The sequence below is a fragment of the Bos indicus x Bos taurus genome, chromosome 6 (assembly GCF_003369695.1).
Source record: "Bos indicus x Bos taurus breed Angus x Brahman F1 hybrid chromosome 6, Bos_hybrid_MaternalHap_v2.0, whole genome shotgun sequence".
In the NCBI taxonomy this organism is placed as follows: domain Eukaryota; kingdom Metazoa; phylum Chordata; class Mammalia; order Artiodactyla; family Bovidae; genus Bos; species Bos indicus x Bos taurus.
The window spans coordinates 106100784-106120115 of NC_040081.1; the positions used below are offsets into that span (position 1 = coordinate 106100784).

Sequence of the window (19332 nt, forward strand, 5' to 3'; positions counted from 1 at the left end):
GCAATTAAAATTCAGATTTTTATAACATCTAGCCTACTTAAATAATGGTCCTAAGTAAAGAAAGGAATCGCAACATTCCAAAAACTGACATGTAAGGAAAAGTATTCTTTAGGGAAAGCAGAAAATTTTGAGCATTGAGAGCCATTCACAGAGAGAGAGAGAAAACAAAGAAAATAGCAGAATAAAGAGCACAAAGTGGCTCTTAATCTAATATTTTTAAAGGACAACGTTTATGAGATAATTAGCCTTGGCACCATCTTTGCAGAGGACTGTAAAGAACTCTTCAAGTAAGAAAAGGCGGCAGGTGAAGGCAATTCTGAACACAAGATTGTTTCAATCAGCAGGGTCTGGTGGCTGGTGTAACTGGCATCCTCCTAAGTGGCTCCATGCCAACCCTGAGCCCTTCTGCAGCTTCTGCTGGAATCTGTACAGCCAGGAAGCGTGGCTGGGAGCAGAGTAAGGTCAAGGCAAGCTTGACTTTCAAGACTGTGTGTGTGTGCATGTGTGCCCAGTTATATCCAACTCTTTGCCACGTTATGGACTGTAGCCCTCCAGGCTCCTCTGTCCATGGGATCTCCCAGGTAAGAAGACGAGTGGGTTGCCATTTCCTCCTCCAGGGGATCTTCCTGACCCAGGGATTGAAACCACGTCTCTTGTGTCTCCTGCATTGGCAGATGGATTCTTTACCAGCTGAGCCACGGGGGAAGCCCACTTTCAAGACTAAATAATGTAAAGCAGTCCTTGGAACAGGGGCTGCCAGGCTGGGGGAAGGCTGGTGCACACAGGGCTGCCTGCAACCAGAGGGCTCATGAGAAAACAAAGCACCAGGTGGCACTGATGTTACCCAGAGACCGACTCAGGTCACTTTCATTCCCTGATGGACCACCACCGACAGCTGCCCATCTGAACTCACAAATCTGGACTAAAACCTCAGGCTTCTCTCAAAGACTCCTGTTTCTGTTTAACGGTACTTTCACTTCCAGCAGCTGCGAAGGCAGGCTTTTTTTTTTTTCTGCCTTCTCCGCGCATAGATCCACATTCTGTTGCGCAATCCTGCACTGAGATCTGGGACCAGGCAGGAGCGGGTGCAGAGCTGACAGCAGAGGTTTATCCTGTTCTCCCGTGGCAGGCGTTTCCTGCGGGAAGCAGCCAAGCCCATGTCAATTACAGCAATGTCACAGCGCCAGAGGAGCCGGGAACACCGAGAATAGACCCTGCATCTCAGCACCTCCAACCCTCAGCTTCTTGTTCCACTTGGGTTGGTGGCAGGACTCTGCTCACTCGAGGGTCTCAGAGACCTAGAAAGACAGCGCCGGCCATCTGGGGCCAGAGCGGGGAGAATGTGCATAGAACCTCAGCTGGCCCTTCCAGCTCCAGGAAGTGACACAGTGCTTCCTGTCACTTTCACTGCCCGCAGCAAGTCCCAAGGCCATCTGACCTTCAGATGGGGTGGGGGAGGGGGAGGGAGTGCAACCCTACTCTGAACCTAAAGACAGACAGTAGGATGCTGCCACAGGCATTATTATTATTATTTTGGATGGGAGGTGGGAGGCGGAGAGCATCCAAGACAGATCTGGGGGAAAGACAAGAGTCTGGAGCTAAGAAGAAAGGGGACGGGGCTGGCAGAGGGAGCACAGCCCGGGCAAAGGGTGGGGATGCCCACGGTCCTGATTCATCTGGGGAAACAGTGGGGAGTCCTGTGGGCAGACCACGAGGTGGGAGTCAGAACAGAGGACGGCAAGGGACAAGGCTTGAAAGAGTAGTGTGCGAACACCAGGCTGCGGGACTTGGAATTGCAACATTACTTGCATTATTAACAGCTAGGTCTGGAGAACCCACTACGGGCATTAAGGCTTCCCTGGTGGCTCAGTGGTAAAGAATCCACCTGCCAATGCAGGAGATGGGGGAGACGATGCTTTGATCCCTGGGTCAGGAAGATCCCCTGGAGTAGGAAATGGCAGCCCGCTCCAGTATGCTTGCCTGGAAAATCCCATGGACAGAGGAGCCTGGAGCACTACAGTCAGGCGGGGTTGCAAAAGAATCAGACGTGACTTAGCTACTAAATAACAACATGAACACTAAATGTGCTCCATACACCACTGCCTTTAATCCTGACAAATCAATAAAACAGAATATGTTGGGGTCCTTAGTTTTTTTGGTCAGTAGTTATTTCTTGGGTGACAATGCCTACCACACCCTGGTTCGGGATTGATCTAGGGGTTGGGGGGTCCAGACAAAGCCTCCATCCTCCTGTGATTTAATCTACTGGAACAGATTAAACATTAAATAAGTTTATGAAAAAATCATGAAGAGTATGTGAGGTTTGCAGAAATGATAACCTTGCCCAAAGGGATACTGTGATGTAGCAATGTAGTTGGGCCCAGAGCTCATCTGCATTTAAGTGTCCTGTACTCAAACACCAATGCTGTAAACCATGGATTCCATGGGACACTGTGCACCGGGGGACAGGGCCGGGACCAGATTATATTTGTGTTCTGCACAGTGGGTCAGAGCTAGAGAAATTAACATAGAGAATACTGTAGATTGCAAACAGTTTTAAAAGTTATGAAGCTGAGGGGGGAAAGAAAAGCAAAACCAGAAGAATATAAGATTTACATTTTGGCTGAAGACAGTAGTCAAAGATGTTTTAGAGAGGAGCAGCATACATCACCAATTGCAAGATACAAACATAAGTGTAATTGTTGCTCAAAGGCTTGTGCATGCTAAATCACTTCAGCTGTGTCTGACTTTTTGTGACCCCATGGACTGTAGCCTGCCAGGTTCCTCTGTCCATGGGGATTCTCCAGGCAAGAATACTGGAGTGGGTTGCCATGCCCTCCTCCAGGGGATCTTCCCGACCCAGAGATCGAACCTGAGTCTCCCTCACGTCTCCTGTAGTTGCTCAAAGGTGAAAGAGATCGATTCTGGATGACCCAGATTAATTGGCTTATTGTTTGATTAATTGGCTCTTCCACAGTTTCAAATGGCTGTGCCTTAGTTTCTCCTTCCGCAGTTCTGGCCTGTGTGCATGTGACCAAACTTTTGGATAAGGGGACCTACAGGGAAATCTGGCTTTGCTGGTGGCTCAATTGGTAAAGAGTCTGCCTGCAATGGGGAGACCTGGGTTCAATCCAGTATTCTTGCCTGAAGAATTCCATGGGCCTGGTGGGCATAGTCCATAGGGTCACAAAGAGTCAGACACGACTGAGTGACTAACTTTCAAACTTCTGTGTTTTACAGGGAAATCTGCAGGCTTTTGAGAAAGATTTCTACCCTGATTAGGAGTCCCTCAACCTTGTTCCCTTCCTACGTGAAAATGGAGGTTAAGGGCAGCTGCCGGGGTCGTCCTGGGCTTCTCCCCACCTGGACAGATCAGCGAAGGACAAGGTGGTCTGGGTGGGGATACACAGCTAGAGCCTTAGTAACATTCTTAATCTGCTTTTCACACAAGATCAGGCTTACCAGCAAGAAAAGCTCATAATCACTACTAAGTGCCGCCTTATACACACTTACTCAGTACCAGACTTTCCAATGGGTATTTTACATATATTAACCAATGTTTCTACCAGCAAAAGGTCCAGGTTATTGCTGTTGCTTACTTGCTCAGTCGTGTCTGACTCTTTGTGACCCCACGGACTGTAGCCCACCAGGCTCCTCTGCCCATGGGGTTTCCCAGACAAGAAAACTGGAGTGGGTTGCCATTTCCTTCTCCAGGGGATCTTCCCAACACAGGAATCAAACCTTCGTTCCCTGCATTGGCAGGTGGATTCTTTACCACTGAGCCACCAGGGGAGCCCAAAAGGTCCATGAGGAAATGCAATGCTCTTAAACAGGACAGTCAAGGTTGGGAAAAACAAAAGCATTTTCTCCAATGTCAAAAACCTCAAATAATGCAGTGCTGTCGGGAGCAGGGGTGGTTCTGTGATCTTCAATAATGCTCTGGCCCCAAGGATGCTCCTGCCTCACTGAACAACTGAGGACCGACTTGTCCCCCAGAAAAGGTCAGTTCCTCTGATGTGTGTGTAGATGGGGCTGAGAGGTCAGGAGGGGAGGAACCATTTCACAGGGAGAAAGCACGGCAGGAGAGATGCCACCCGAAAGTCTCTCTAATAAGAGCCCACGTTTAAGAGAGAGACTCACAGACTTAGAGAAAGAGTTTATGGTTGCTGGGGGCAGGATGAGGGGAAGGGATAGTTAGGGAGTTTAGGATGGATATGTACACACTGCTATGTTTAAAACAGATAACCAACAGGGATCTACTGTACCGCACATGGAACTCTGCTCAATGTTACGTGGCAGCTGGGATGGGAGGGGAGTTTAAGGGAAAATGGATACATGTATGTGTATGGCTGAGTCCCTTTGCCAATCGTCTGAAACTATCACAACATTGTTAATTGGCTATACCCCAAGAAAAAATAAAGTTAAAGTAAAGAGAGCTCCTGTGTAATGAATGGAAATAAAACCAAAGCCAAAGTAACAGACCCACTCCAGGCATCATGCGGAGGACCGTGAGGGGCATGGTGGCCGGTGTCTCCAGCAGATGGCACTGGGTTGCCTTGTGTTCAGCTGTCATCTAGGACTTCGTGCTGACTCAGAGCAGGGAGAAAGGCCTCAACTTCTCTAGTTCTATCACGTTCCACATTTTTTCCAGTTCCACCATTACAATTTGTATGTCCTTCCCTCAAGGTCATAGGTATTAAGCCCAGATCCTGAGAAGCCTTGGGACAGGGAGAGGGAGTGACATTTACTTAAATGACTGTGTCTGGATAGGATTTAATCAGGGACTTCATGCTACAAGAGGCCACAGCATTTCCCTGGGCTACTAATCCGCTGTCTGCTCATAATCCTTTTCTGTCCTGGCTTCTCCTCCCTTCTCTTCCCTCCTTCTTTCCTGGGTTCTTCCTCCTTCCCTTCTCTTTCTGTACTTTGTTTTCCCCTGACGGTTCCTGCTGTACCCTTCTGCATTGCTGCTTCTAAGCTTTTGGCCCAGAAAATGAAATAATAAGATTTGCTCACACTATATAAATTAAGACTAAAGAAACAAAGGGCAAAAGACCAGACAGTCTCCCAAGAATGTGAGCTATGAGATCCACGCTCTCTGTGATATAACACTGAGTTTGCAATCTAGAAGTCTACACTGCTTTCATTATCTTATTAACAGCATCTTTTTTTTTTTTTTTAATGCTGATGAGTCAGGCATTGTGTAAATGTTTGACATTATTTATTTAGTTTAATTTGCACTAAACAATTATCTGCTATAATTTTAATTATGCCCATTTTGAAGATGTGGAAACTGAGGCTTAGAGATGGGAGATAACTCGTTTCCTGTTGCATGGCCAAGAGGTAAAAAAGTGGATGTAACCAGATCTCTCTGGCTGAGTCATTCTACATGCAACCTGCCAAGCCACTTTGCTTCCTTTCTGGTCCATATTCCATATAAACACACTGCTCGTAAGCAGCTCAAGTTAAATGAAGAGTTAGTAATTTCAGATGCAACAGAAACATCATTTTGGCATAAGCAGTATCTTACTATAGAAGAAAGCATTAAACTCTGCTTGGGAAAAGTCCACTGGCAACCAAAGTACTGCTTGTTGAGTTTCTGCCAGGTTATTACCTGAAGTGGAAACACATTTCCATGGCCATCCTCAGAACAACAAAGTCCAGCGGTCCTCAGGAGATCTCGGCCTCAGTTCATAACCTGAGGTCATCTGCTTGGGAGGAGCCAGTCTGAAAGGCCCTCTCACTGTTTTATTAGCTTTGGATTCATCCGAGGAGGGAGCAATTGCAAGTGTGCGTTTTCAAAGCACAAAGCACTCCTTCACTGTACTCAGTGGAGCCCTTGTGTGGATCTCTTGGTTCCAACTCCGGTCCTGCAGTAATGAGCTCAGAGCAATGTTTGTGTTGAATAATGTGCTGCGTTGGTGGACTGGCTGCTCCCCTGGTGGCCTAAAGGGTTGAAATGCCTTCTTCCCAAAGGGTGCTGGGAATAATCTGCTGCATAGATGGGAGAGATCTGACTTGTCCACAATTCTTCTGCTTCTTTTCGCAAACAAGTAAGTTTGCCTTGGTTTGATCTGTTGCTAAGCTCATCAGAGAAAACAGCCCTTCCTTCTCTACTTGGATCATACAGTGGCTAAATTATTTCACCTCCAAATGACTGTATTCTTCCCTCTCTCACTGCCTACAGCTCTAGAAGTTTCACCAAATGCATCACCTACAACTGTCACTGCAAGAATAGAGATGCTTAATAAAATATAGGACTTCCAGTTAAATTTAAATTCCAGAAAAACAATCAATCATGTCTTAATATGAAGTATCCGGGATATACCTATACTAAAAGAGTATATGTTCTTTATTCAAAGTTCAAATTTCACTGATCATCCTGTATTTTCACTTGTGAAATCAGGCAACCCTGCATAAGAAGAATGTGCATTTTCTTGAGCATTAGGCTAGGCATTTGACAAGGGTAATCTCCTTTAATCCTCATTAAAATACTGAAAAATCTGAGACCCAGAAAAACTGTCTATTTCTCGGGGTGATACCATCAGTAAGGAGGAGATCAGAAATTCAAACAGACATGACTTCAAAAGCCACACTCTTCGAGAATAACTCCTACACCTAATTCCAGAAACGTGTAATTAACACCTTCTCTGGCCTTCCTTCCTATCAGGGACACTGGGAAAAATCTGGCTGAAGATGGAATTTATATCAAGTGAAACTGAGTTTTTCAGAGGTGGTGCTGTGCCAGCCTGCTTTCACTATGTGCCACTCAAGTATGTATTTCTCTGAGCACAGCTAGAAGAGCAAGCCTTTTCATTTCAGCTGCATCTGCAATCACCTTTCTCCCACTGTATGTTAACTGCTGATACAGGCCTCTGATTTACTCTCCTTAAGGAGTAAAGATATTTACACAAAAACAACCCTACTGCAGAGTGTACCTAATCTGTAGGAATTCTAGGGGAAATTCATCAAGACACAAAATGCATCTCGGAAAGTGCTGAAGTGGAAGTTCTCAACAAATCAAAGGAGACGTGAATGTTTCAAATCTAAAAACATGCCTTTGCTTATAGAAAATGTGGGCTACTCAGCCCCCCAGGGATTTAACCTGTCTCCACCTTGAGCCATCTGCTCACTGCAAGTGGAGAATTGTGGCTCTGGACCAGGGTCTGCCATCTTCATTCTGAGGATCTAAGAAAAGTCACTTTTCAGAATCTTGGTTTCCTTAAATATAAAATAAAAATGCTAAGAGATCCCTGTCTCCCTTGAAGGACCGGGTACAAGACAAAAAGGAGACAGTGGGTATGAAAGTTCTAGACGGAAGTTAAGAGTTATCATTTTCATTCTTTTCTCTTATTTTGTTATTTACTTTTTCCATTTTTTCATTCTTTTTAAATCATTTTCATTCTTTTCACGCCAGAGTACTTTTGTGCTGCCAGAATCTATTCAGGGAAGGGTTTGTGTTTAACATGCCAGCTATTTACCTGGACTGACCACACTGAGGATCTCTAAAATGGACAAATGGGATGGCTTGGGGCCATATTTTGATTATCTTGTATCATCACCATTCATTGGCTTTTCTCCGCAAGCCTCTCTCTTTCCTTAAATATTTCTTTCCCCCATGAAACCTTTCCCAGTTCCCCCAGGCAGAAACGTTGCCTCTTGCTCCTTTTCTGAGCAACTACTTGGAACCAGACACACTGTTCTGCAAACTGGTGGCAGAAACAAACCTGAGGCTCCAGATGCCTGCTCAGACCTGGTGTATATTCTGACGGGGGCGTGAAAGGTGGGGAGGACGAGAACCACCGAAGTGACAGGACGACTCCAGATCAACATTATGGCTGCAAAACCATGCTGTGGGAAGGAGGACTGCCATGAAAGAAAGAAACAGAGTGACTGGAAAGAAGTTGTTCTCAAAGGCAGGCCTACCTGATGCCACAGGCAAAGGCCCAAACAGGATGCATTTCTCGGTTCATACACAGAAAAATTGCTCATTTATCTGACTGCCAATACTAAACTGTAAGTTCCTCAAGAACAATAACTTTTTTTTTTTTTTCGCTTCTGTGCAGCTACCCTGGCAACAACAGTCACCATCAATGGCAAAGTCGACTGGAGAGGGAGATGTACCAGAGTCTCAAAGGGCCTAAGTACATTTCACACTTAGAAAAGATTTTTTTAAAGACTCAATTGTCTTGATACAAAATGAAATTTGGTTAAGAATACAAAATGCCATGCTGCTAAGTCACTTCAGTCGTGTCTGTCTCTGTGCGACCCCATAGACGGCAGCCCACCAGGCTCCCCCGTCCCTGGGATTCTCCAGGCAAGAACACTGGAGTGGGTTGCCATTTCCTTCTCCAATGCATGAAAGTGAAAAGGGAAAGTGACACGACTCTTAGCGACCCCATGGACTGCAGCCTACTAGACTCCTCCGTCCATGGGACTTTCTAGGCAAGAGTACTGGAGTGGGGTGCCAGTGCCTTCTCAGACAAAATGCCATGGCCAGGTTTAAAAGAAAAAAAAAAAAAAAAGCTTCAGAAAAATTGTATTGATGATGAAAAGCACAGATCTAAACTGTTCCTGGTACATCTCAGATGGTCCATTAAAAAGAGGTTAAATGGGGGCTCCCCTGGCAGACTAGTGGTTAAGACTTTGCCTCCCAATGCTGGGCACCTGGGTTTGATTCCTGGTCAGGGAGTTAAGATCCCACATGCCTCACAGGGAACAGGTCAAATCATAAAATAGAAGCAGTATTGCAACAAATTCAATAAAGACTTTAAAAACAGTCCATGTTAAAAAGTAAAAAATCTTAAAAAAAAAAAGTCAAAAAGATGCTGAATGTCAGCATTCTGAGTGTCAAAACTCAATGGTTTTCCCGTTGAACGGTGATCCCTTCTCGCCCTCGCCACTCACTTTAGTAATCTCTTTTGTGATGATCTGGTCATGTCTTCCACACTGGCCTACAACTTCCTGGAGGACTGGAAATTTTGTGTTAATGGATTCTAGCACCTAATATAGCACCTACCACCTGCTGGACACTCAATGAATGGGCTCAAGAGATGGCCTCATTAAAACTAAGAGAAGAGTCTGCTCTTAGGGGTTTACCCACAATAGCAAGTCCCGGAATATAATACTAGGTCCAAACTCCCAAATCCTCAAATCCTTTATGTCCTTTATGTCGGACCTGACTTTCGTTATGTTGGATCAGAGACTGAACCTGGAGATTCCTGGCCCTCTGCCAAAGGTGTTACCCTGGTACCCTGACATTTCCCCTAATTTATCTTTATTCTTAGTACCTAAGAGTCTGACCTAAGATGGACTGTCCTTCCCCATCTTGCTTTTACCTGTCTCCTCCACTGAAGACAAGCAGAAGAGCAGAGCTTTCCATCTGTTTTATCCCCTATTGTGTCACCAGTGAGAAGAACAGCGCTTGGTACATGACTGGAACTCAATAAACATGTGTTAAGGGCATAAATGTGATTGGTGTAGCTGCTTACAGCACAAGGAAAAAGTAACACCGCAAACAGAAATTCTGTAAACGCAAAATTTAACTCACAGGAACACTGTTTACACTACACTCCTGATGCACTCTTGCTTCAAGCTTATAAATAATTGACTATACTGAGCCTCTGTAGTCCCACCCATTACTTTTCTGTGCCTGGAACCCAGAGGCCATAAACTGGAGGCCTGTGGGTTGCAGGTACAGATGAGGAAGGAGGTCTACGTATAGACATGCTTTGTTTCATCCACATCGTATTATTTTAAAAATACGGAATTAGCTGCTGATAGGAGACTGGAGTTTGATCCCTGGGTCGGGAAGATCCCCTAGAGTAGGAAATTTCAATCCACACCAGCATTCTCGTCCATGGAAAATTCCATGGACGGAGGATCCTGGCAGGCCACAGTCCATGGGGTCACAAAGAATCCAATATGACTGATCACACACAGACACAATTAAAAGTCAAGGGCTTTCCTTGGTGGCTCAGCAATAAAGAATCCACCTGCCAGTGCAGAAGATGTGGGTTCCATCCCTGGGTTGGGACGATCCCCGGGAGAAGGAAATGGTAACCCACTCCAGTCTTCTTTGCCTGAAAAACCCCATGGATAAAGGAGCCTGGTGGGCTACAGTCCATGGGGTCACAAAGAGTTAGACACACTGAACAACTAACACAACTTAAGTCAGTCAATTCTACATAAAATTGTAAACTCACAGCCTATCTTGGAAAATAAAATCATACTCGGCAAGACAGAGCCTGAGGTCCCAGCTTGCGTGCTGGATCAGAGCCAAGACATCACCCTTACCCAGCCTGTCCTCCAGGCCTGTTTCACTCAGGCTATTTACTTGCCGGGTTGCTGAAGGCATTTGAGTGAGCGACCCCTGCTGGAAAGTTACCAAAAAACACACAGCATGGATTTAAAAAAAAAAGAAAAGAAAAAATGCCCACTGGGACCTATTTCCCTTATGTTCAGGCTATTTCTCAGAAGAATAATGTATTCATTTTTCTAGAACTCTGGTAGTATCACATAACTGTTGACATACTATGGCCCAGTAAATATTCCTCTAAGGGCCTGAAAAAGCTATGAAACTTAATTCCCTGTGGGTAGAGGAAGCTGAGAAAGCTTCATGCCCAAGGCAGGCCTGAAGATGCATTGTGAGAGGCTGACATCAGCTGGTTACAAGACTGACTGAATCCGAGAGAGAAGGAATTTACTTGAAGACTATGAGTTACCTCGAGGAATTCATGAGAAGCTGGAAAGCCGGTCTTGGAAATGACAAGGATGCCCCTGGAATAGCATCCCTGGGACATCCTAAGACACTGGGGCTGCAGCTGACGCCTCTTGACTCATGACTCACACTGGTAAATAAACGCTTGATTGTCCTTTTGTCCTTCAGTCAGTCCTTTGAGATTCCAAGCCTCAGGTGGGATCACCAGGCTGAGCCCCAGTTCAGAGCTCAGAGATATGGATACAAAGAAAGAGCCCCCCATCCCCCGCCGCCCCGCCCTTAAAGTCCTTCCATGAGGGGAGGTTGTTGTTGCTGTTGTGTAGTGGCTAAGTCCGGAGAAGGCAATGGCAACCCAGTCCAGTACTCTTGCCTGGAAAATCCCATGGGCAGAGGAGCATGGTAGGCTGCAGTCCATAGGGTTGCTAAGAGTCGGACACAACTGAGCGACTTCACTTTCCCTTTTCACTTTCATACACTGGAGAAGGAAATGGCAACCTGATCCAGTGTTCTTGCCTGGAGAATCCCAGGGACAGGGGAGCCTGGTGGGCTGCCATCTATGGGGTCGCACAGAGTCGGATATGACTGAAGTGACTTAGCAGCAGCAGCAGCAGTGGCTAAGTCCTGTCCAACTCTCTGCGACCCCATGAACTGTAGCATGCCAGGCTCCTCCGTCCATGGGATTCTCCAAACAATACTGGAGTGGGTTATTTCCTTCTCTAGGAGATCTTCCCCACCTAGGAATTGAACCTATGTCACCTGCATTGGCAGGTGGATTCTTTACTACTAAGCCAACCTGAGGGAAGGTTGGTACCTCCCTGAAGAAGAAGGGTGTTTGATTGCTGGAAACCTTACAAAATGCAAAAGTCCACTATGGATTAGGAGAATTTTAAGTGGTGATGGGAGAAAGGGCAACACAGGATGAAGAACAGAATGGAATGAGAACAGGCAGACCTCAACTCCAATCTGGAATCCTTTGTACCTTTAGGAAATTAATTAACTTTTCTAATCGGCAGGTTCCAAATCTTTAAAATAGAAAAGTTGCCATCTGCCCATGTACCGCATGAGCTTGCTGTGAAGGTTCAGTTCAAGCATTCATTCACTTATTTTGAAATTACTATTTGAGCATCTACTAAGCCACTTAACTAGCACCTGGGGACAAATTCTGAATAACAAAAATGCAACAGAGAGACAGTGCTTTATGTTAGATGACAGATGTAGACATCGGAGACCCAGGTCATCTTCTAAAACTGATCATGTATCCCTTTTCCCCAACTGCTAACACTAATCTGCAACATTCTTCCTTTTTTGGTTAATCAATACCAAGGCCCTTCCTGAAACATACATTTCTTTTAATATACAAAATGCATTAAGCTAAAAAAAAAAAAAGCACCAAAAAACTTTACCTCTGATTCTACAAATAAGAAACTAATCGTTCTCAGAAGTAGTGAGGCCTGATGCTGGTGAATTTCAGGTGGAATAATCAGGAGATATTGGCCCATTACTTGAAATCCTCTCCCTCATTGAATATTTAAAATATGTAATTCACACAGACATTCACAAACTAAAATGAAAATTAGCATTAAAATAGATCAAATGAAATTTGCAGGAAAAGGAAATTAACCCAGTATGTTTTTCACCAGTGTTTTAGAACTGCCCAAATGCTCTCCACATGTATCTTCCCACTTTCTCATAATACTCTTTCGAGCTCTATTTTTTAGAGGATGAATCTGAGGCTCAGAGAGGACACAGCATTTGCTTAGGGTCCTGAGGCAAGAAGCTGGTTCCAAATCCAGTTAGCAGTCTTGCCATTCCCTACTGGAAAAGGTTGGCCTGACTGGGAAGCCCTGGGCCATTAGTGGGGTTGACAGAAGATACTTACATCAAAGTGATGGGGGAACAGGCAGATCTTTTCCAACATCAGCTGGAAAATAACAGCTTTCAGCAACAGCCAGAAAGTCACTTCATTTCCCACAGAGCAGCTAGAAGGCTGCTGCTACTCACCAAAGTTGCTACTTGCGTTTACTCCTCCAAGACTGTCTCTTACACAAGAACCCTGGCATAGAAGCAGGCCCTGGAGCCTGAATTCTCAGTCCTAATCCTGAATACAGACTCAGTTCCACCAGGACATCAGTACCTTTTACTATGCCTTTCTCCAAACTGGCTTCTATAGCCAGAACATGACTCAGGACTCACTGTGGGTCTGGACCACCCTGGGTAGATGCTCTGTTCTGGAAAAGCCACTCTGTACCAATCAAGTACATTACATTAGCCAGTCCCTCTCCCTAGCCTCTTTTTAGCCATCATCAAATTTTAATTCAACATAAGAAAAGCTTCCACATTGCATTTCCCTTCAAGGAGCTCGCTGGACATTTCCAGTAAGAGAATGGTCTTCTTTTCAGAACTAAAGCACATCCCCAATTACACGGGAGAATACAAGTAAAGGACTCCTGAACAACAACGTGGAAGACTTGAAATTTCACACAAGGCACACCAACAGCACAGCTAGAACCACGGGCTTTTCCTGTTCTCCCCTGTAGAGTTCAAGGTATCACTTTCTCACCAGTTTCCCAAGCAAAGAATCTCCCATCTTAAAGCTACAGTGCACTGTACAGCGGGCAGCTTTAGCCTGAATCAGAAGCCGCAAAAGCAAGGCTCAGGATGCCTCAGAAAGGGATCCTCAGTGTATGCTGTCATGGTAATGAACTGTTTCGACTTAAGAGTGCTTAGTCACGAAGTTGTTGATCCCAGGCAAACTCAGCTGAGTTAGAGGGATCCGCTGAAGCCCTGAAACGCTCCATGAGAAGTTGATTTTGCTCTGCCGAGCGCTGGAGAAAATCTTATGTAACACAATGGGCCATTTCAATATGTTATTTCTGCAATCCTATGGGAGGAAAGGGAAAAAAAAAATCTAAGCTCTAGAAATACAAAGAGTAACGCGGGGATCTGCAGCTGAAGCGTTCATCTTCTGGAATTTCACTCGGTCAGGCTTATTCGAGTCGCACCCAATCAGTACCGAGGAAGCAGAAAGGAAGAATAATTCCGAACGCCAAAGGATGGGGTTTAGAAATTCAAGGAGGCAGAAGTTAGGTTATCTCCCTGCCCTTTCTTTCTTTCCTTTTTTTTTTTTTTTTTTTAACATAAAATTCCTGAAATTAACCCTTGAACGGTAGTGGGCAATTGCATTTCAACAAAATAGGGTAAAATGTGGCTGCAGAGCAATAACGCCCAAGTAGGGCCCAAAGGATCCTGAGTGTAAACGGGTTGCGGCCACAAAAGCCAGCTAAGTACCGGCCCCAGGGCGCTATGGGACCCTCGAGGATCCGCGCCCGCACCTAGTGGCAGGCGGAGAAGCGGGGCAGGTGGAACCCGGGTTTCCAGACCTCCGTCTACATCCCTTGGCCGCTTCTCGCGGCTGCTCCCTGCTAGGAGGGGACCGCTTCTGGGAGCGGAGCGAGAAGACACCAGATTTGGAGTCGCCTCCCCAGAATCCCCCCCGAAAGCATCTCTGAACAAGTAGTGGATAAAAATAGCCAGCGGACAGCGCCGGGAAGGGGAGGGAGGAGCGAGACTCACGCAAGGCTAAGCAAGGATCCGACTGGTCCTGCAAAGTGGAGGGCGGAGGAAGAGGGGTGCGATCCCCTCCCGAGAGAGGGGCCTGGGTGCGCGAAGAAGCGTGGACGATCGCCTCGCCGAGGGGAGGAGATGGAAGACTCGCGGAGCTCGCAAACCTCCGCGGAGCAGAGCACACCTCACACTCCCCGCACCGCCTCCCCCCCCGCCCCCCACCCCCGCGCCCGGCGCCCTGCATCCCAGCTCTCGCTCCCTCTCGCCTCTCCATCTCTCTCTCTCTCTCTCTTTTTTATTTTTTTGCCGGCCTCCGGGACAGGTTGGGGTCAGCAGCGCAAGCCGGCCGCCTGGCCTAGAGGTCGCACCTGCAGACTTCAGGCTCCGCGAGTGTGCCCGGTTCTGAGTCCGAGTCTACGCGCTTCCACCGCGGGTTGGCGCCCCTCCTCCCCTCACCTTCATCTGCCGTCACCACCCAAGGTGCTCGAAATAGAAACAGACGCAGGATTAAAAAAAAAAAAAAGTAAAAAGTAACACGAAAAACCAGAACCGTGCATGTTTGGCACTGGGGGGGGGGGGGGAGGGCGGGGCGAGGGGGTAGGCTACTTACTGTCTGTCCGCCGCTTCCATCTCTCTCCTCCCGAGCTTTGCCCGCCCCTCGGGAGATGTCCCATCTCTGCTTCGTTCCCAAAGCTAACCGCACTGAGGTTTCCCCACCCTGGATGCTCCCCGAAGACGGACTTTTTGCTGTTATCCCCGCCCCAGTTGCCAGCCAGAGTGGTACCCAGGCTCCGCGGAGCTTTGCGCTCCTACTGCCCCTCACGGTCGGTCCTAGAGAGACGCGTCGGGCAGATGCAAACCTCCTGACTCTTCTAGGGGGTAAGGGAAAAAAAGAGAAAAAAATCCACCAAGTCAGAAACCTGCTTGAAAAAAACCAGTCCCTGAAGACTTGCCTAGCTGAGGGACAAAGTCTGGAGGCTAGTAGGATGGGGAAAGCTCTGGGCTCTCCTTCCTTCCTCGACCTACGTGCACTCCACTTGCGCCAGCCTTCACTCACCTTGGGCTCTGCTCTGGTCCTGAAGTCCAGGATGCCAGGTCGGGGCACCTCGATGGCCCCGGGTCCTGCCGCTCCCCACACTGGCGACCCCCGCCGCCGCAAGCGCGCGCCGCACTCACCTGAGCCGCGCCTCGGCTGTCCAGCCGGTCCGGCGCCCGAAGTCGGCTCCTGGGCTTGGCCATGGGCAGCGCCGTGGAGCCCCGGCGGCCAGCGGAGCGAGTTTTTCCAGGACGACCCGGGCCGGAGGGCGAGACACCGGCGCAGGCGCCCGCGGAGACCCAGTGGTGGCGGCGGTTCGCGGCTGCCCTCGCGCCGGGGACTTTGCAGGCGGGGAGGCGAGGTTATCACGGCCGCCGAGGGGAGGAGCAGAGGGAGGAGCGGGAGCGGGAGGAGGGGACAGAGGAGGCCGAGCCCGCAGGGAGAGCGTGTCGGGCCGAGGAGGATCGCGAGCGCCCACTGCTGCCCGGTCCGCTCCGGTGCTGCCCCGGGGTCGGGTCGACTCGGAGTCCGGCTCGCCACGCCGCTCCCGGGGCGGCCGGGCAGGGCTCGGGAAATCCCGCGGACAGGTACGGCACGAGTCAGTCCCGCCCCTTCCCTGGCCCGGCAGTTCCCGGGGTTTCAGCCCTGGGAAGCTGGGGGTGGGGATGGAACTTGGGGAGGGGACTAGCGCTCCCTCCCGGGAGGGTGGGGCCGGTTGTGGGTTGGGCGACTGCCGTCCCTGCGAACCTGGGACATCCTGTCTCCACCGTCACTCTCGTTAGGGAAGGCGAGGTCCTAACCCGGAGCCCACGTCTTCCTCCACTCCCCGGCCTCGCCGGGCCCTCCCACGTGCGTCAGCGCGGCCGGTCTCCGGCAGGGCAGGTGCCCACCTTAGGCATCGCTTGCTCCCTGCGCCGCCCAGGAAGCGAGGGGAGCCATCCACTCGCACCGCAGCCGGACCCGGACGCCGGCGGCCGGGCAGCCGGAGCGAGGATCCGCGCGAGGAGCCGGCTCCCCAGCGCTCGGTGTCGCCATTGATCACTCCCTCCCTCTTCGGTTTCGCGTCCCCGGAGCGGATGCGGATTCATCCGGAGAACGCAGAGCTTTTTAGCTCTGCCTTCTCTAGGGCATCGGGATTGCAAACGCGGGCTCTGAAATTAAGCCGGTCCCCCTGCCCCCTTCCCCCGCGTTCCTGTACCTGAAAGTTTTGTGTCAGAACTAGACCAGCCTTCAGTCTAATTTCAACTGTAAGGTTTCCAGGGACCCAGAGTAGGAATCCCCTTGGAGAAGCTAGGCTGTCTCTCTATCGGAGCCCAAACTAGTGGCCCTAAAAGGCAGATCAGCCAATATGTTAAGAAATTAAATAAAGGAAAAAGAAAACGTGCCAGATGAGTGTCAAAGTAATTTATTTTAGATGAAATTTCAGTCGCTCTTCCATATCTTAAGTATTGGAAAATAAATGTTTGGAAGAAATCAAATTTGCCCTTCAAGTGTAAAAAACCTCATTAACTTTGCTCGGATTAAAAATACACACCCACCTAAGTAATAAATCCTGTAGGAAATTGACCTTTTTCTCTTGTAATGTTACCCACTGCCCTTTTGGAAAGCAAAACCATGATCAGCATTTTCTGGCTGTCTAATAAAACCAGTAGTATCTGGGAAGCCAAGGCCAAGTCTTATTTTGGAAAATAAGATTATAGAAGTTTTAATGATCCTGATCGCTTCTTTGAGCCAGACTAATATTGACATAATATTTTAGAACTTTTAAAATGCTTTTGGAGTACCTTTGTGTTAAGTTTCTTCTGTCATGTTCCACTCTTTGTGACCCCATGGACTGTAACCCACCAGGCTCCTCTGTCCATGGGGATTCTCCAGGCAAGAACACTGCAGTGGGTTGCCATTTCCTCCTGGAGGGAGTCTTCCTGGCCCAGGGATCTAACAGTCCTCTCTTACATCTCCTGCATTGGTAGGTGGGTTCTTTACCATCAGTGCCACCTGGGAAGCCCAAGGAAATGGCAACCCACTCCAATAGTCTTGCCGGGAAAATTCTATGGACACAAGAGCCTGGTGGGCTGCAGTCCATGGGACTGCAGAGGTTCAAACATGACTGAGCCACTGAACACACGCACACACGCACACACACATATGTATTTTAAAAATGTACATCATAATGACTATAGCTGACACTGTTGTATGGTATATAGGAAAGTTGCTAATAGAGTAAATCCCAAGAGTTCTCATCACAAAGAGACTTTTTTCTTTTCTTCTTTTCTTCCCTTTTGTTGGGTTTACGTGAGAAGGTGTCTGTTGGCTGAACTCATTGTCATAATCATACCACAACAGATGTAAATCAAACCAGAAGGCTGTATGCCTTAAACTTAAAGTGATGTATATCCATTACATCTCAGTAAACCTGGAAAAAAACAAAGTCAGTTTAAAGCCTCTCTTTGAAAAGCCTTAAGATTCAAATTTGCATTAGCTTCTAAAAAAAAAAGTACTTTTCCTGCCTCATTCAATGAACCCCTGTAAAATCATGTATGATGAGGTTGTGCAGGTCAAATGGTATTTTCAAATATACCCTTGCCAAGTACTGGAGTCCTTAAGCTCCTACCAGCAGCTAAGCCCAGGGCAGATCACAAGTTCTTCAAAATAGGGAGCCACTTTGATGTCCTAAGTTGGTATGATTGCTTTTCCTTAAGAGTTCAAAGTGCCTTTGGGCCCACAGTCTGGATTTCACAACTCATTTGTGAGATGCAAAGTGAGACTGGCAGTGATTCCATTTGTACCCTGGGAGCCAAAGTCCGGTTAACTGATCTACTTAGTTCCCCACTACAAGCCCCAAAAGGGAACTAGAACCTCAGGCCGCAGCCCTGAGACTCTGTCACAAGCTTCTCTTGCCCCAAATGACTCCAGACAGATCTGGCCACTGGCAAGGATTGGTGTTTTAGCTTCTCTCTCTTTTTTGATTTTGGCCAGCATTCATTGATCAGTGATCAATATTCTTATGCTTAGGTAAATAAGAAAGTATTCACTGGTTATTTGTTCTTATTTAGCATCTTTGTTGCTGTTATAGTTGTTCACTCACTAAGTCCTGTCTGACTCTTTGCAACCCCATGGACTGCAGCACGCCAGGCTTCCCTGTCCTTCACTATCTCCCAGAGTTTGCTCAAACTCATGTCCATTAAGTTGGTGATGTCAACCAACCATCTTATCCTCTGTCACCCCCTTCTCCTCTTGCCCTTAGTCCCGGCATCAGAGTCTTTTCCAATCAGTTGGCTTTTTGCATCAAGTGACCAAAGGACTGGAGTTTCTGCTTTAGCATCAGTCCATCCATTGAATATTCAGGGTTGATTTCCTGGCTTCCCTGATGGCTCAGATGGTAAGGAATCTGCCTGCAATGTGGGAGATCCATGTTTGATCCCTAGATCAGGATGATCCCCTGGAGAAGGGAATGTCTACCCACTTTAGCATCCTTGCCTACAGAATTCCATGGACAGAGGAACCTGGTGGACTACAACCCATGGGCTCACAAAGAATTGGACATGACTGAGTGACTAACACTTCCTTTTGGGTTAACTAGCTTGATCTCCTTGCAGTCTAAGGCACTCTCAAGAGTCTTCTCCACCACCGTAGTTCCAAAGCATCGGTTCTTTGGTGCTCAGCCTTCTTTGTAGTCCAACTCTCACATCCATACATGACTACTTGAAAAATCACAACTTTGACTATATGGATCTTTGTCAGCAAAGTGATATCTCTGTTTTTTTAATACATTATCTAGGATTGTCATAGCTTTTCTTCCAAAGAGCAAGCATCTTTTAATTTCATGGCTGAAGTCACCATCTACAGTAATTTTGGAGCCCCAGAAAATTAAATCTGCCACTTTCCATTTTTTCCCATCTATTTGCCATGAAAAAGATTCCTAGCCCACTGCTTTCTGTACTTGAATAGTTTATGTTTGCTTTTGTTATCTCTGGTTTTCTACTTTTCCTCAAATATATGATGGAAGAGAGGT

The 19332-nt window shown here is 47.5% G+C and overlaps 2 protein-coding genes across 7 annotated transcripts in view; one reads left to right on the forward strand and one right to left on the reverse strand.

Annotated features, from left to right (window-relative positions):
* The window catches only part of HS3ST1 (heparan sulfate-glucosamine 3-sulfotransferase 1), a 36641-nt gene extending 20962 nt beyond the window's left edge, over positions 1–15679 (reverse strand). Inside the window, exons 1-3 of one of the 6 annotated variants that reach the window (XM_027545043.1) lie at positions 15461–15647; positions 14895–15156; positions 14653–14767 (exon numbers count right to left, since the gene is read on the reverse strand). The gene's annotated coding sequence lies outside the window, so the exon portion shown is untranslated. Of the gene's footprint in view, positions 1–14293; positions 14442–14652; positions 14768–14894; positions 15157–15341 lie in introns of those variants that run through there. The other 5 variants (XM_027545044.1, XM_027545046.1, XM_027545042.1 and 2 more) reach the window with 5 other exon arrangements.
* Positions 14950–16707, forward strand: LOC113894657 (translation initiation factor IF-2-like). Its single transcript, XM_027545318.1, has 3 exons — positions 14950–15163; positions 15372–15907; positions 16103–16707. The coding sequence occupies exons 1-3, from the start codon at positions 14950–14952 to the stop codon at positions 16520–16522; spliced, it is 1170 nt and encodes a 389-aa protein (XP_027401119.1). The 3' UTR covers positions 16523–16707.
* The last annotated feature ends 2625 nt before the right edge of the window (positions 16708–19332 follow it).

Bases quoted from the DNA above. Each gene is read 5' to 3' on its own strand.
- LOC113894657 (XM_027545318.1), top strand. From the start codon at position 14,950: ATGTCCCATCTCTGCTTCGTTCCCAAAGCTAACCGCACTGAGGTTTCC. The intron at 15,164-15,371 runs GTAAGGGAAAAA...CCTGAAGTCCAG, and splicing joins CCTCCTGACTCTTCTAGGGG to GATGCCAGGTCGGGGCACCT. The intron at 15,908-16,102 runs GTACGGCACGAG...CACTCTCGTTAG, and splicing joins TCGGGAAATCCCGCGGACAG to GGAAGGCGAGGTCCTAACCC.